The 15,000-nt window shown below is 37.2% G+C and overlaps 1 protein-coding gene across 2 annotated transcripts in view; it reads left to right on the forward strand.

Moving 5' to 3' along the window:
• The window catches only part of LOC106878229 (uncharacterized), an 83,865-nt gene extending 70,972 nt beyond the window's left edge, over positions 1-12,893 (forward strand). For both annotated transcript variants that reach the window (XM_052971590.2, XM_014927386.3), the window contains exons 2-4: positions 4,036-4,362; positions 7,058-7,233; positions 10,502-12,893. In XM_052971590.2, coding sequence (XP_052827550.1) covers positions 4,044-4,362; positions 7,058-7,233; positions 10,502-10,708 — 702 coding nt within the window. In that variant the 5' untranslated portion in view covers positions 4,036-4,043 and the 3' untranslated portion in view covers positions 10,709-12,893. The remainder of the gene's footprint in view (positions 1-4,035; positions 4,363-7,057; positions 7,234-10,501) is intronic.
• Positions 12,894-15,000: the final 2,107 nt, after the last annotated feature.

Raw genomic sequence — 15,000 nt, forward strand, 5'->3', positions numbered from 1 at the left:
TGGAACTCCAGCCTGGTCTACTGGGAAAGTTATGAAAAGTCTTGATGATGCTTGGTTTTACAAATCCTGTGTCATTCAGCTTAGCAGCTGCTGATTAGTTTGTAATCGGTATTGGAAGGTTAAGGGCTTCCTTGATGCCTGCCAGAGGAGCAAGTAGCTATCACCATTGAAGGCATCGTGGTGAAGAGTGCTTCATTGAGGAGCAAGGTGTTGTCACGTCAAAGGTATTGCGCTCAAGAGGCTTAGAAAGTGAAACAAACTCTTTAAGTACTAGTTTTACTACGCATGCGCACTCGAGGGGCTTCCGGAAAGTCAAGTCCCTTGCGCATGTGCAGATAGTACTTCCTCAATGGCAGCTATAATTTCGCGCCACTACAGTCTGAATTATCATCATCCTTATTTAACATCCATTTTCCATGCAAGTATGGGTTGGATAGTTTGACAAAATCAGCTTTGGCATGGTTTCTATACCCTTCTTAATGTCAACCACCTTACAGTGTGTACTGAGTGTTTTTTCCACACAACCAGCACTAGTGAGGTTGCCAAGTAACTTACAGGGCAGAAAAAAATTGAGAAAAGGAAAAAGCTCTCATTTGGAAAAGAGCTCCCAGTGCATGTGTTGATTCTTAATAGTCCTACAGGCAAGAGGGATAGTGAATATAAATGTTAAGTGTAGTTGGTATGAGAAGCATTTGTATTTTCTTGTAGCTGAGAGAGACAGGATTAATATTGACCCATTGATAGATACTTTTTAAGGTTTCTGTTTATGGAATTGATATAGGTTTAGTGTGTAGCATCAAAGTCTGGATGATGCATGGTTAAGAAAGGTTAGGAAAGAATGAAGAGTATGTAGTTGGATATCATGGCATGTACATTATTGATGTATAGAAGAAAGTAAGACAGTGAGATGAGTCAAAAGTGAACCCTGGAAGTATGTTGGAGTTGAAAGAATGAGATACTGTAAAAGGTCTATCAATCAACACAGTGATAGTGCAATCTGATAGTAAGCTACTGATCAAAGAGATGGGAGATAGGTGGGGTCCCCTAGGCAAGCATTTTGAGAGGAGATTTGTATACCAGATACAGTCAAAAACTATACAAGCACACACACACACACACACACACACACAGATAGATAGATAGATAGATATAGATTTTTTTATCTTTTACTTGTTTCAGTCATTAGACAGTGGCCATGCTGGAGCACTACCTTGAAGATTCAACTCCATTAGTTATTTTTTCAAAGCCTGCTACTTTTTCTATTGGTCTCTTTTGCCAAACTGCTAAGTTATGTGGACGTAAACATACTAACAGCAATTGTCAAGTGGTGGTAGAGGACAAACACAAACACACACACACACACACACACACACACACACACATACACACACACACACGCATACACATACACGATGGGCTTCTTTCAGTTTCCATCTATCAAATCCACTCACAAGGCTTTTGTAGAAGACACTTGTCCAAGGTGCCATGCAGTAGCACTGAACCCAGAACCATGTGGTTGGGAAGCAAACATCTTGCTACACAGCCACATCTGCACCTACCATGTGTGTGTGTGTGTGTGTGTGTGTGTCCACTGTGACAGTCATGTCTTTTCCTTCTACTATATACAGTGTACCCAGGTCAACATTATCCAATGTCTGTGACCTCAGGCTCGAAAACAGTTGTTGTAGATATCATACTGAGGAACTGAACACGTGTAGTTGTGCAAGGTAAACATGTTAACCCAACTGCTACACCTGTAGTCAATACACTGAGTTCAAATCTCACCAAGGTCAGTTTTTACCTTTCATTTCTTTGGGGCCAATAGAATATCTTTCAGTGGCATAATAAAGGCATTGTTTCATTTGATGTTATTCTGTTTCATTTGCAAATTTACAATCCTTGAGCCAAAGCTGGAGATCTATATCAGAGATATAGGGTAACTACACCAAATGATCGACTGCTTTTAGTTCTATCTCTCTATGTTCTGAGTTAAAATCCAATAAAATTCAACCTTGTTTCTCTCTCACTTTCTCACACCCCTCTCTCTTTCTGAATGATAAAATATCACCAGTCATCTATTGGTGTTAATTTAATTGCTATATCCCTACCATTATATCCCTACTTATTAAACTTGTAGCCTTATGAATGGGAGAAATTATCATGGACATTATTGTTAAGGCAGCGAGCTGGCAAAATTGTTAGCATGCTGGGCAAAATGCTCTACAGCATTTTGTCTGCCTTTACATTCTGAGTTCAAATACTGCTGAAGACAACTTTGTCTTTCATCCCTTTGGGGTCGATAAAATAAGTACCAGTTGAGTACTGGGTTCAATGTAACCAACTTAGCCCTTTCCCTGAAATTGCTAGCCTTGTGCCAGAATTTGGAACCATTATTATTATTATTATTGTTCTTTAAGGCAATGAGCTGGCAGAATCGCTTGTACACTGGGGAAAATGCACAGCATCATTTCATCTGTCTTTACGTTCTGAGTTGAAATTCTGCCAAGATTGACTTTGCTTTTCATCTCTTTGGGCTCAGTGAAATAAGTACCAGTTTAGCCCTGAGATTGATTAAATCAACAAGACTCTGCCCCTAAAATTTCAGGCTTTGTGCCTATTGTAGAAAGGATAATTGTTGTTGTTGTTGTTGTTGTTGCTTAAAGGCAGTGGCATGGCAAAATCTTAAGAGCATCAGAGTTTATGCATTGCATTTTTGTTTCAGCTTTTTCTATTCTGAGTTCAAATCAAACCATAGTCAGCTTTGCCTTTCATCCCTCTGGTGTTTATGACATAAACTACAGGTTAAGTACAGGGATCAATTTAATCAACCAGACTCTTCTCCCTTCAGAATTGCTGACCTAAAATAGAAGCAATTATTGACATTGTTGTTGTTGCTGCTGCTACTGCTGCTGCTGCTGCTGATGATGATGTTGTTGCTGTTCATTTGGACTGACAAAAATGGGGAAACACCAACTAAATGCTTGACAGAGTCTAGTTTTGTTTCTCGGTATTCCGGATTCAAATTTCTGTCAGGGTTGCTTTTGCCTTTCATCTCTCAGGATCAATAAAATAACTAAAATATAATCCATGATAATGTGATGATAACCCTGTTTATGGTCTTGTGCTGCTGGGAAATTTCCTTTTCTTCCTCACTTCCTCCACCTCCTTCTCTTCTTCTTTCTCCCCTTCTCTTCTACCCTTTCCCCTTCTTAGAGCCAGATATGGTTGGTTTAAATGCTCAACGTTTTAAAGGACCTTAAATAGTAAAGGCACTATTTTGTTGATGTTCATTTGTGTTGCTTTTACTCGTCTGTCAGCCAATCCTGATTGGGCAAACCAATGGTCAAAGACTTTCCAGCTGTGACCATCTCACCTATACTATGGGCAGTGCATTTAGGACTATGTTATTATTCAGTGTATCTTTTTCTTCTTTTTTAAATTGATAGTCAACAATTTGAGGGAGATTTTGTTACTGTTTCTTGCAGGTTGAGCACTCACATAGAAGCTAATTTTGATGTTGGAGTTGAAGTTCATTGCCATTATTGTTCAGTTTGTAGTGGCGCAAAATTGTAGCCGCCATTGAGGAAGTACTATCTGCACATGCGCAAGGAACTTGCCTTTCCGGAAGCCCCTCGAGTGCACATGCGTAATAAAACTAGTGCTTAAAGAGTTACTTTCATTTTATAACTCTCTTCTGCATGACACCTTCAACGTGACAACACCTTGCTCCTCAACGAAGCACTCTTCACCACGATGCTATCGATATGATAGCTATTTGCTCCTCTGGCATGCATCAAGGAAGCCCTTAAGCTTCCAATACCAAATTACAACTTAATCAGCGGCTGCTAAACTGAATGACACAGGATTTGTAAAACCAAGCATCATCAAAAAATAAAACTTATTTTTATTATGTTGTTAATTATTCTACTGTTTCTTCATATGTATTATGTTGAAAGGTGATAGAGAGAGAATAATGTCTCTATTGCAACTATCAACCTTTTACAAGTTCATTCATTGTTTTTTGTTTTTACTCAGCTTCCAAAATGAAGAGTGAATACGAGCGTCAGTTCTCTCCAGTGGACCCAGAACTTTGTGAAATTATCTATGAGGCCAACAAACACTTTCGTACCCTCCGCCGCAAGCATGAATATGAACACACACCTTTGGGTATTAATAACTATAAAAATAATATGCAGGATGGCGAAGAATCCGGCCAGCAGCTACCCTTCTTAAAAAAACTGATGCGTCGCTCCAACTCCACAGAAAGGCTCACATATACCGGTTATTATCATACCAAGAAGCATCCTCGAAGATCAAAGTCTGCTGATAGGTCATTGTTGTACCAGAAATATGACAGAAAAGGTAACAACTTTGTACAGACATTGTTACACTTGTGCTGTGTGTGAGTTGCGTTTGTGTGCATATAAGTGTGTATTTACATGTGTATATGTGCAATTATGAGTATGCATATGTATGTATGATTGTGTTTAACTACACACATGCACACATACACACACATACACACAATGTATGGGAATTTATGTGTATGTGTGTATCTATGTGAGTGTGTGTATATGATTATGTGTATTTGTGTGTGTGTGTGTGTTGCCATGTGTTTGAGCTTGTATGCATTTATGGTGTTTGTCTATGTGTGTATGTATGGATGGTTGGACGGATGCATGCATCACTATTAATTTCAAATTTTGGCGCAAGGCCAGCAATTTCGTGGTACGGGGTTAGTCAATTACATTGACCCTAATACACAACTGGTACTCATTTCATCAACCCTGAAAAGATGAAAGGCCAAGTTAACCACAGCAGCCTTTGAACTCAGAATGTAAAATCAGAAGAAATGCCACTATGCATTTTTTCTGGTGCAGTAATAATTCTGCCAGCCTGCTGCCTATGCCTTAATATTGATATGTGCCTTTCATCTTTTTGGGGATGGGGTCAATAAAATAAGTATCAGTAGAGCACTGGGATCAAAATAATCAACTTACTCCCTCCTGCAAAATGGCAGGCCTTGTACAAAGTTTGAAACTAGTATTGATATACACTCATACAATCACTGACATGGAATATTGAATTTAATCATCCCTTCTTTTTGAATAAGATTCTGTTGGTAACTTTAACACACAGTGTGTGTCATAAGTGGATTGGATTCTGTTCGTGAATGTGTATGTTGAGTCAGTGAAGTCATGGACAAATAGGTAAGAAATTTGCTTTTGAATCTTGAAGCTGCAGGTGTAATCTTACCTTAAGTAAGCATCTTCTACTGTAGCTTTAGATCATCTCAGACCTCTTTAGTGTGACTAGATGAGCAGAAAATGTATAGAAAAGCCTGTTGAGTACTGTAGCTAAAAAAGCAAAGGGTTAACTCTATTACACAATGGCGCATGGCCTGGTGATAAGAAGATTGGACTCAAGATTGTATGTTTGTAATTCCAATTCCCACATTGGGTAGTACATTGTCTTCTTGTGCATGAATCTTCATTTTGCATTGTTTCAGTTTACATGGTCTGATCAATTACTATCCAAACTGTCACCATAGTAAAAAAGCTAAAGCACGCAGTGTGAAGCTACTTGGCACAGATTGACCTAGCTCACTTCCACTGTTTACAGCAGTGCTTGGAAGGAAGGTGTGTAGCATGTGATTGTTGCATTGACCATGACAGAGAAAGTTGAGCAGAGAATCTGCATTAGATTTTGCCAAAAGCTTGGCAATACCTGCTCAGAGGCCTAAGCAAAGTTTTCAAAAAGTTTTCATCGTTCTCAACACAATCAAGGAGCTCTTGTGCAACTGAAACCCGACTGTCTTTTTGGTCAGCTGAAAGCAGTTTTGGCACAAACTTGGCAGACACACATCTCATACCCAAATCTTCAGTGATAAGGGTCTGAACTGAACCATAATTAATCTGCACATCCTCTGATAACTCATGGATGGCGATTCAATCGTTTCCCCTCACAGTTGCATGCACATCTGCAATATTTTTCTCAGTTCTGCTGTTTATTTTTGTGTTCCTGTCTGTGGAAGAGTGTAGGCTCGAAACATTAAAGACTTTTTCACTTCCCATGTGTTAAACTAATACATCTGTTTGTTGTCTACACCACCTGTCTTTGTCTTTTGTTTTTTTTTTTGTGAATTCTCCCTATATATATATGTATATATATATGTAGTTGAAATTTATAGAAAAGCATAAGATGAAGACAGGTGTATGAACAACAAGCAAGTGTATTAGTTTGATGCTCGGGAAAAATGAAAAAGTCTTTTACGTTTTGATCCTATGCTCTTCAACAGAAAGGAATATGAGAAAATAAGCAGAGAGAGAATGAAAAAAACTTGTTGAGTTCAGTGGACCAACATGGCAAATACACACACACACACACACACACACACACACACACACACACACACACACACTACAGTCTTTTTCCAGAACTTTGGTTGGCCTGGGGCTATAGTAGAGACATTTGCCCTAGGACCAAGCAGTGGGACTGAAGCTGAAACTAGGTGGTTGGGAAGCAAACTTATCAACTACACAGCCACACCTGCACATGTTTGTATGTGTGTGTACTGTATTGTATCACAATGACTGTTTGGAGTCCCAAACGAAATGCATCAAAGACCAGCTGAAGACCAGCTTGAAGAAGACCAACAGTAACATTTCAGGAGTGGAAGACATCATTACTCATCATGCACTTTAAGATCTCAGTATTGGACAGGAATTGACAATAGGCGGGAGGAGCAAGGTAAGAAACACGTACTCTGAGTTAAGCCTAACCTCTCCAGCCAAACATGTATTGTCCTTAAAGGGTCCAGAAATGAAGAAGATAGTCATTATTCATGTCATTGAACTGCTAGCTGCAAGCAAGAATTGTGTTGTGCTCATACTGGACTCTGTGTGTGTGTGTGTGTGTGTTGAATGTGATGCTGGAGTGAGAATGGTTGTGATGCAGATCAAACAAATGATAATTAAATTGTTTATATATACTTACTTGTTAGACTTTTAATTCTGTTTTTTTAACCAAAGCTAATGTCGATGTTTATTGTATTCAGCCGCAGAAGAACCAAAGCTTACTCGCACGTCTGTAAAAACTGAAAACCAAGAAAAGACAAATTCAAGCAAACCGAAGATACGAATTAAACTTCCACCATTTGTGGCATATGGAAGTGGTTGCTCTGGTCGAGAAATGGGAGATTTGAAGACGCATAACGTAAATGCATCAAGCCAGGTAAGCTGTTTTTGAAGTTGTTATTGTTGCTGTTGTTGTTGCTAATTAGTTCCAGTTCAGGTGTGATGTATCTGAGCAATGATTAAAAACATTCCACTCTTGACTATCCAGCCTTTTATTTTAAATACAATATATCTAAGACTAGCACTATAACCCGGCTTTGCATGGGATGAAGTTAAGATTACCTGAGTAATACCATCAATTGAGACAAATTCGGTACCCGGACGTAAGTTTTGTAAGGGGAATAGAGAGGGCTATCTTCTCCCACAGAGACGTGAGAGTCAGATCTATCCTTTCGAAAACAGGAAAAGTTTCGTAACATTGTCTGCAAAATAATAGCTGATCGTTTGCGAAGGAGCGTGTCTACTCGCTATAAGTAGAGCAATGGATTCAGCAAATTTGGAAATTAGTTGTGGAGAAACGGAGAATATCGTTTATATTGTGTATCACTCACTAAAAAGACGAAATTTTAAAAATCTGTTGTCTTTGAAGACGCATAACGTAAATGCATCAAGCCAGGTAAGCTGTTTTTGAAGTTGTTATTGTTGCTGTTGTTGTTGCTAATTAGTTCCAGTTCAGGTGTGATGTATCTGAGCAATGATTAAAAACATTCCACTCTTGACTATCCAGCCTTTTATTTTAAATACAATATATCTAAGACTAGCACTATAACCCGGCTTTGCATGGGATGAAGTTAAGATTACCTGAGTAATACCATCAATTGAGACAAATTCGGTACCCGGACGTAAGTTTTGTAAGGGGAATAGAGAGGGCTATCTTCTCCCACAGAGACGTGAGAGTCAGATCTATCCTTTCGAAAACAGGAAAAGTTTCGTAACATTGTCTGCAAAATAATAGCTGATCGTTTGCGAAGGAGCGTGTCTACTCGCTATAAGTAGAGCAATGGATTCAGCAAATTTGGAAATTAGTTGTGGAGAAACGGAGAATATCGTTTATATTGTGTATCACTCACTAAAAAGACGAAATTTTAAAAATCTGTTGTCTTTCTCTCTCTCTCTCTGTCTCTCTTTACACTGTCGCTAGAAGGGGACTTAACTCATGCTTTGACTTGAAAATTGTTAGAAGTTATGGTTTAAAATTATTTTTGATGCAAAAATTCACCTGTTAGGAAGGAATAAATAAATGGCTGATTCCGGGCATTTTCGACCATGGTGCGACTCCCAAATTGCTATCTGGTAAGGTGTGGATTTCTATAGATGCAACACACACACACACACACACACACACACACAAACTCAGCTTTACAATATGTACTGATTACACAATCTAATGGACCAATTTTTTTTATGATGGCAGTATGTGAAAAGCCACCACAAGGCCCAGTTCATGTTGTGGTATGGAAGCTTGTGTACTTCAATGATCTTGAACAATATGCCAGTAGAGCACAAACTCCTGACAGGACATCCAATGCTGCTGGACAGGTCAACAAATAGAGGCCAGACAAATATGGACTACCTCATCCCAGAGGTAAAAATAGATTTGCATAGGGCCAACGTCCTTACCTAGAAACAAATCAGAAATATTGATGACAATTTAAAACCAACAAGACCTGGGAGAGGAAGGTCTTCTCTCAGGGAAGCCTATGATCTGGAAACTACAAAGCAGGTGGGAGAGAAGATGCCCTAAAAATAGTTGGAGGTGGGATACTGAGATAGAGTGAATAAGCAGGGATCTAATTGGAGAGAAGCAGAAAAGACATCCCAGTGTCATTCCCTATAATCTATGTTTCATAGGAAGTAAGAACTTAGTAGTAAGTAATATGCAAAAAGAGGGAGATTTATTACATTACACAATCCTCTGGACCATCTTTTTGTATGATGGTAGTGTGTGAAAGGAGGAAGACTTGGGCTGTTATTTCAAGCATGTTGAGTAACTACATAGAAAGTCTCATATTGAGACTGTGTTACTGTTAAAATCATTATTACTATTGTAGTTGTTATTTTATCCACAGATTTGAGCGAGATCGTTGCCAGTGCCCCTGGACTGGCTCTTGTGCGGGTGGCACATAAAATACACCATTTTGAGCGTGGCCGTTGCCAGTACCGCCTGACTGGCCTTCGTGCCGGTGACACATAAAAGCACCCACTACACTCTCTGAGTGGTTGGCGTTGGGAAGGGCATCCAGCTGTAGAAACTCTGCCAAATCAGATTGGAGCCTGGTGTAGCCATCTGGTTCACCAGTCCTCAATCAAATCGTTCAACCCATGCTAGCGTGGAAGGCGGACGTTAAACGATGATGATGATGATGATGATTAGTTCTAGTTGAGCAGACCTATACCTATACACATTTCCAACTATGGCCATCCGAAAACCACATGACTGGAAATCAGACTTTTTAACCACACATCTATCCCCATTCCTATTTACATCTTCGTCATTTAAAGTCCACTTTTTCTTACTCACTTGGATCAGACAAATTTTGTTGAGGTAAATTTTCTATGGCTGGATGCCCTTCTTGTTGCCAACTATCCTCTGTTTCCAAGTAAGCTAATACTCCCTGTAACCAGACAGGTTTCCATGGAAGACTAGAAATGAAGGACACTGCTTTTATGATGATGACATTTGTTTTAAACTATCACATGAAGTCATCAAGGCAAGGTGACAGTTAACACACATACACATGCACATGCATGTGCGCACACATAAGCACACACATACACACACATGCACACACACACACACACACACACACACACATATACACATGCATATTTATTTCCAAATAAGCTAATACTCCCTGTAACCAGACAGGTTTCCATGGAAGACTAGAAATGAAGGACTTTTATGATGATGACATTTATTTAAAACTATCACATGAAGTCAAGGCAAGGTGACAGTTAACACACATACACATACACAGTCATGTGCATACACACACACACGTGTGCACACATATGCACACACATGCACACACACACACACATACACAGACACACACACACACATGCATATTTATTTATGCTATGTAGGTTTTCTTTTTTTTTACTGAAATAACTGCCCATGGTTCTACAAAACAAACTTCCTATTTTAAAGTGATCTAAGCTAAAACCATCTTTCAAACTGCCAGGTTAATTTATGTTCCACACACCAGCTTAATAATGACTAAGTTATTTTTCTAAATTCTTCATTATTTTCAAAATAAACTGTAACAAAGTCAGTGTGTTTCAATGGAAATATGGTAACAAAAGATTTAAGCAGTATTTCTTTTTATTATATATATTGTTTTCTCTCTCTCTTCTTTTCTCAGCCACACAAGAATGTTGTTCAACCAGGTCTTTTTAATGGTGTAATAAGAGCAGATAGATTGAAGCCAACAGAAACAACTAACCGAACCAGATCACCATCCCCATTAACCGATATGGAAAGGAGCCACCATTCAGACACTGGTACATGGCTTTCAAAAGAAACAGCTCCTGATTGGAAAACAGAATATAGCAGTAACTTTTGTTCTTAGGGTCCATTGAAAATCTCTGTCCATTTTAATATCTTCACTCTCTGTATATTAGGAGTCAGCTGTGTTTTTTTTTCGTTTTCTTTCTCATCTCTTCTATATTGAATGGTTTTTCTTTATATTTGGGTTTCTTGTATTTGTTTTTTTTTTTTCAATCAATTTTCTTTTCTTTGCTCCCCAATTTTTAAAAAGTTTTATTGAGACTATCTTACAAAAACTTTGGTTGTTCCACATGTCAATTGTCAATCCAAATTCACAACCATCCATATTCACATTCACTGATTCAAAAAAATTTTTATTTTTATTTTTATTTTTTGCTTTCAAAAGAGTAAACAAAACAACACAAATTCTATTATAAATGATAGAATTTTATTCCTTCATTTTTAGTCGAATATACATTTTCTGCATTTTATGTTATTTATTTGAAACCTTTTTTTTTATTAGATTCTCAACTCTCATCAAAATGATGTTTCGTACAAAATAAACTCTTTTATCACAGAAAAGAGCTAAACAAAAAGAAGATAAAAATAACAAAACAAAATAAAACAAAGAGTGTCTGTTGTAAGTAAAATTACCACTTTGGTGGTGCAATACATTGTTTTTTTTTTATTATCTGTGGCTCAGTGGCACATCAAATTGTGAGCGCAGCAGTCTCTAGTGTGACAGGCGGAGCATTTGTGAACCCAAGTAAAATATGCTGAAGTCAAGAGGCGACTGTTTGGATATCTGCTGATAGCTGAGTTACTGGTTCTTTCCTTTGATGTTTTTTTCTCTAACACAAGACATCAAATGTCTTATACTCTCATATAGATGTAGATGAAATGAATAAAGATATTGTGGTATCATGATGAAAGGAACATGCTACAAAGAATTATCCAAACACTTTAGGATGTCTGTAGTTATTTGGAAAGGTGCCATGCTCAGTCAAACTTCTCTTCCCATCCTGAATCAGTATTTTATCAGTTCTATACATTTCAGTTGAACAGTTTTTGATGACTGAAGTGAAATTCATGACTTGATCATTAGCAGAGGTTCAAGGTCTATGGCTATCACCTTGCATTAAAACTGTTAATGTTACAAAAGAATGGAGACTCATTTAAATAAAAGCTAATTTTGTCGCTTTCTTTCCAGTTAATAATCATAATAGTGATAAGGATAATAATAATAATGAGCATAATGATAATGACAATAACGTAGATAATAATGATAGTAATGATTATAATTATGATAACGAATCCTTCCTAATTTTGGCTCAAAGCCAGCAATTTTGTGGGTAAGGGGTTAGGCAATAACATCAACCTTGGTATTGGAGCTTGACTAAATCAATCCCAAAAGGATAGATAATAATAATAATAATATGTCTAAAGGAGTCTAAGAAGTTTGAGAATGAGGAAGCCAGTGTTTCATAGTGTTAAGTGGCTGACCAATACATCACACCCCTGTTTCTAATTCAGAGGATATCAATCTAATGTAGATAATATTTTCAGAAGACTTCATATGTTTTCTGTAAAAGATAAGTAAAATATAATGATGATGATGAATTCATTGAGGATAGTGCTCAGGTGCTCTACAACTCATCAGGAAGGGTTAAAAGAGGAGACAGATAGTGAATTTATTAATCAAATAAAGAAACACCACAAAGGTTAGAAATGCATTCACAGTACACAGAATAAAACACAAAGAGATAGAAAAGTGAGCACATATAGAATCAAACATTTTGCTACAAAGCATTATGAAATGCCGTAAGCAGATATGAACTGATAGCCTGCCAGTTGGTAGTTTAATATCTAATTCACTTAGCTGTTTTCTTTTATGCAAAATTATTTTTTTTTTAAATTTAAAAAAAACAACTCAAATTGTATGTTTGTTTCTGGATAAAATGTATTGTTTCGCATGTTTAGCAAGACCTCAAGAGACCATTTCATTAAATATTCTTCCGTCCTAGCATTTTCTCTAACACCATCATTCTAACAATATTTTCTGCCGTCCTACCTTAAACAAGTGTTGCTTTGGAGATGTTCCTTGTTGCTTATCCAAGTTTGTTTTTGTTGGGTTTTTTTTTTTTTTTAGGGGCTAAAAAACGCTGAGAAACCTTATGGTCCTTTTGTTGTTAAAACTCACCATATTCAAATAATTAGCTCTCCATCTCTTACAAGCAATAAATAGATTGGATTAGTAAAAAAAAAAATTACCTCTTTAGACTGTAATGTTTTTTGATCATTGGTGATATTTACGATCACAACCTTAGATTACTATTTATGTTATAACACAGTCTTTAGACAGTAACACTAAGGGATTTATCAGCGTATAAATAGCATTGGCTTAACAGAGGCACAGACAGTGTGAGAATCATCCAGAGGAGAAAGATAAAGTCTAATAGAGACTGTAAGACTTATCTATAGTAGAAGCACTGAGATTCTAATAACTGGGGGATTTTCTGCACTAGAAGGAGCTATGTAATGCAAGTTAGTAGCTGTACCAGGATATATAGTCTTATAGACAAATCCATTATAAGCAAATTCAGTCAGTCATAATACAAAGCCTGTTCTATAAGAGTCATCCACATGTACGTATGTATGTATGTATGTGTATGAGTATTATGTACACATACACACACATAAGGCTGGCACTCCGTCGCTTACGACGACGAGGGTTCCAGTTGATCCGATCAACGGAACAGCCTGCTCGTGAAATTAACGTGCAAGTGGTTGAGCAATCCACAGACACGTGTACCCTTAACGTAGTTCTCGGGGATATTCAGCGTGACACAGAACACACACACATATATACATGTGTGTGTGTGTGTGTGTGTGTGTGTTTATATATATTTATCAACATGGAAAACTTGAAAACAGGACAGAAAATTTGCTAAACTCAACAAAATCTGTAGTTCCTTGTGGTACTTGTACTTATTTACAGTTAAGTTCACTTGGCATTGAGAGTTAAGAGATATTGTCAAGGACACTATACAGGTAGACCTTTAAACAATAAGCCATGCAGATATGAGCAACCTGCCTGTTGTAGATGAAATTTTTACCCACATTTCATAGTTGAAATCACTTACTGGTAGTTTGTAAAATCCCACATGAAAATAAATGGATTTTGCCATAAGACCAAAAGCAGTATTACAAGTTGCATACTTATGGATTTATAAAAGTAAAGATTCATTAGTATTCTTAGCATAGATGAGCCACCACAGTATTTTATGTACTGGCAAATTGTCCCTGGTACAAAAACGGTATTCTACCTTTACAATGTTGAATTAAAGTTATTTGAGAGCAAGTTTAAAAATATCAACAGAATACTTACAAATGGGGTGACATACTACTGAGTGTAGAGACAATTATATTGTAAATTTCAAGTTTACTAGGATTTTACAATTGAGCAAATATCAATTATCTATTTCCAAGTGAAGATTGCTCATGTTTTGAATTCTTCAGTGGATTTTATAATTCTAAGGTGTCTCAGTCAATGACTTCCGCAGCCAATCACAACTAAATCTTTTAAGATTTTATTCAGTTTCTCAATAGAAAAAAAGTGTCCTAATTTTTACCTTCCATTCTATTTAAACATGTGTTTCGATATTTCTTTTTCTTCTTTCGTGGCAAGAGATTATTTAGAATTAACTATAGCTTATTGTATGTCTGTCAACAGACATGATGACACAAACAGCAAATGTTTAGTATAAAAAATTCTCTCTGTTTATGTATATATGAATATGGCTGTATGTGTGTATGTGCATATATTTGTGTCTGTGTGCATGTATGTATGTATGCATGTACACACAGATATATATATGCATGTACGTACACAAACACACCCACAAACACATATATAATATGTGTTTGTATTTAGATTCTTATAAATGTATATATAATGATGAATATACATGTGGATGAGCGTATGTATATAATATATATGTAAATATATAGTGCACATTAAATCACTGATGAATGTGTGTTACAATTTCACACATCTTTAACTCTTAACCTAATAAACCTTTGTCACATTCTGCAGTTGATTTCATTACCTTATCTGACCTCCAACCTCTATTAACCAACTGGTATCAGAAGGTGTCGTCTACCATCAAGACTTTAGCCTTCCTTGCACCCCACTATGTGGAAGCTGACCTCTCCAATATGGACATCAGCTGACCATTTAGCATAGGAAGCTGATGTCTCTATTGAAATGGGCTTCGCCCTTTTTTTTGGGTTGGACAGTTGCTTGTAAGGTAGACTCTGCTTTGTATGGTTTGCCTTACAAACAACTACGGACAGGAGTCAAGCCATTGTCGG

The sequence above is a fragment of the Octopus bimaculoides genome, chromosome 11 (assembly GCF_046866305.1).
Source record: "Octopus bimaculoides isolate indiv1 chromosome 11, ASM4686630v1, whole genome shotgun sequence".
NCBI lineage: Eukaryota > Metazoa > Mollusca > Cephalopoda > Octopoda > Octopodidae > Octopus > Octopus bimaculoides.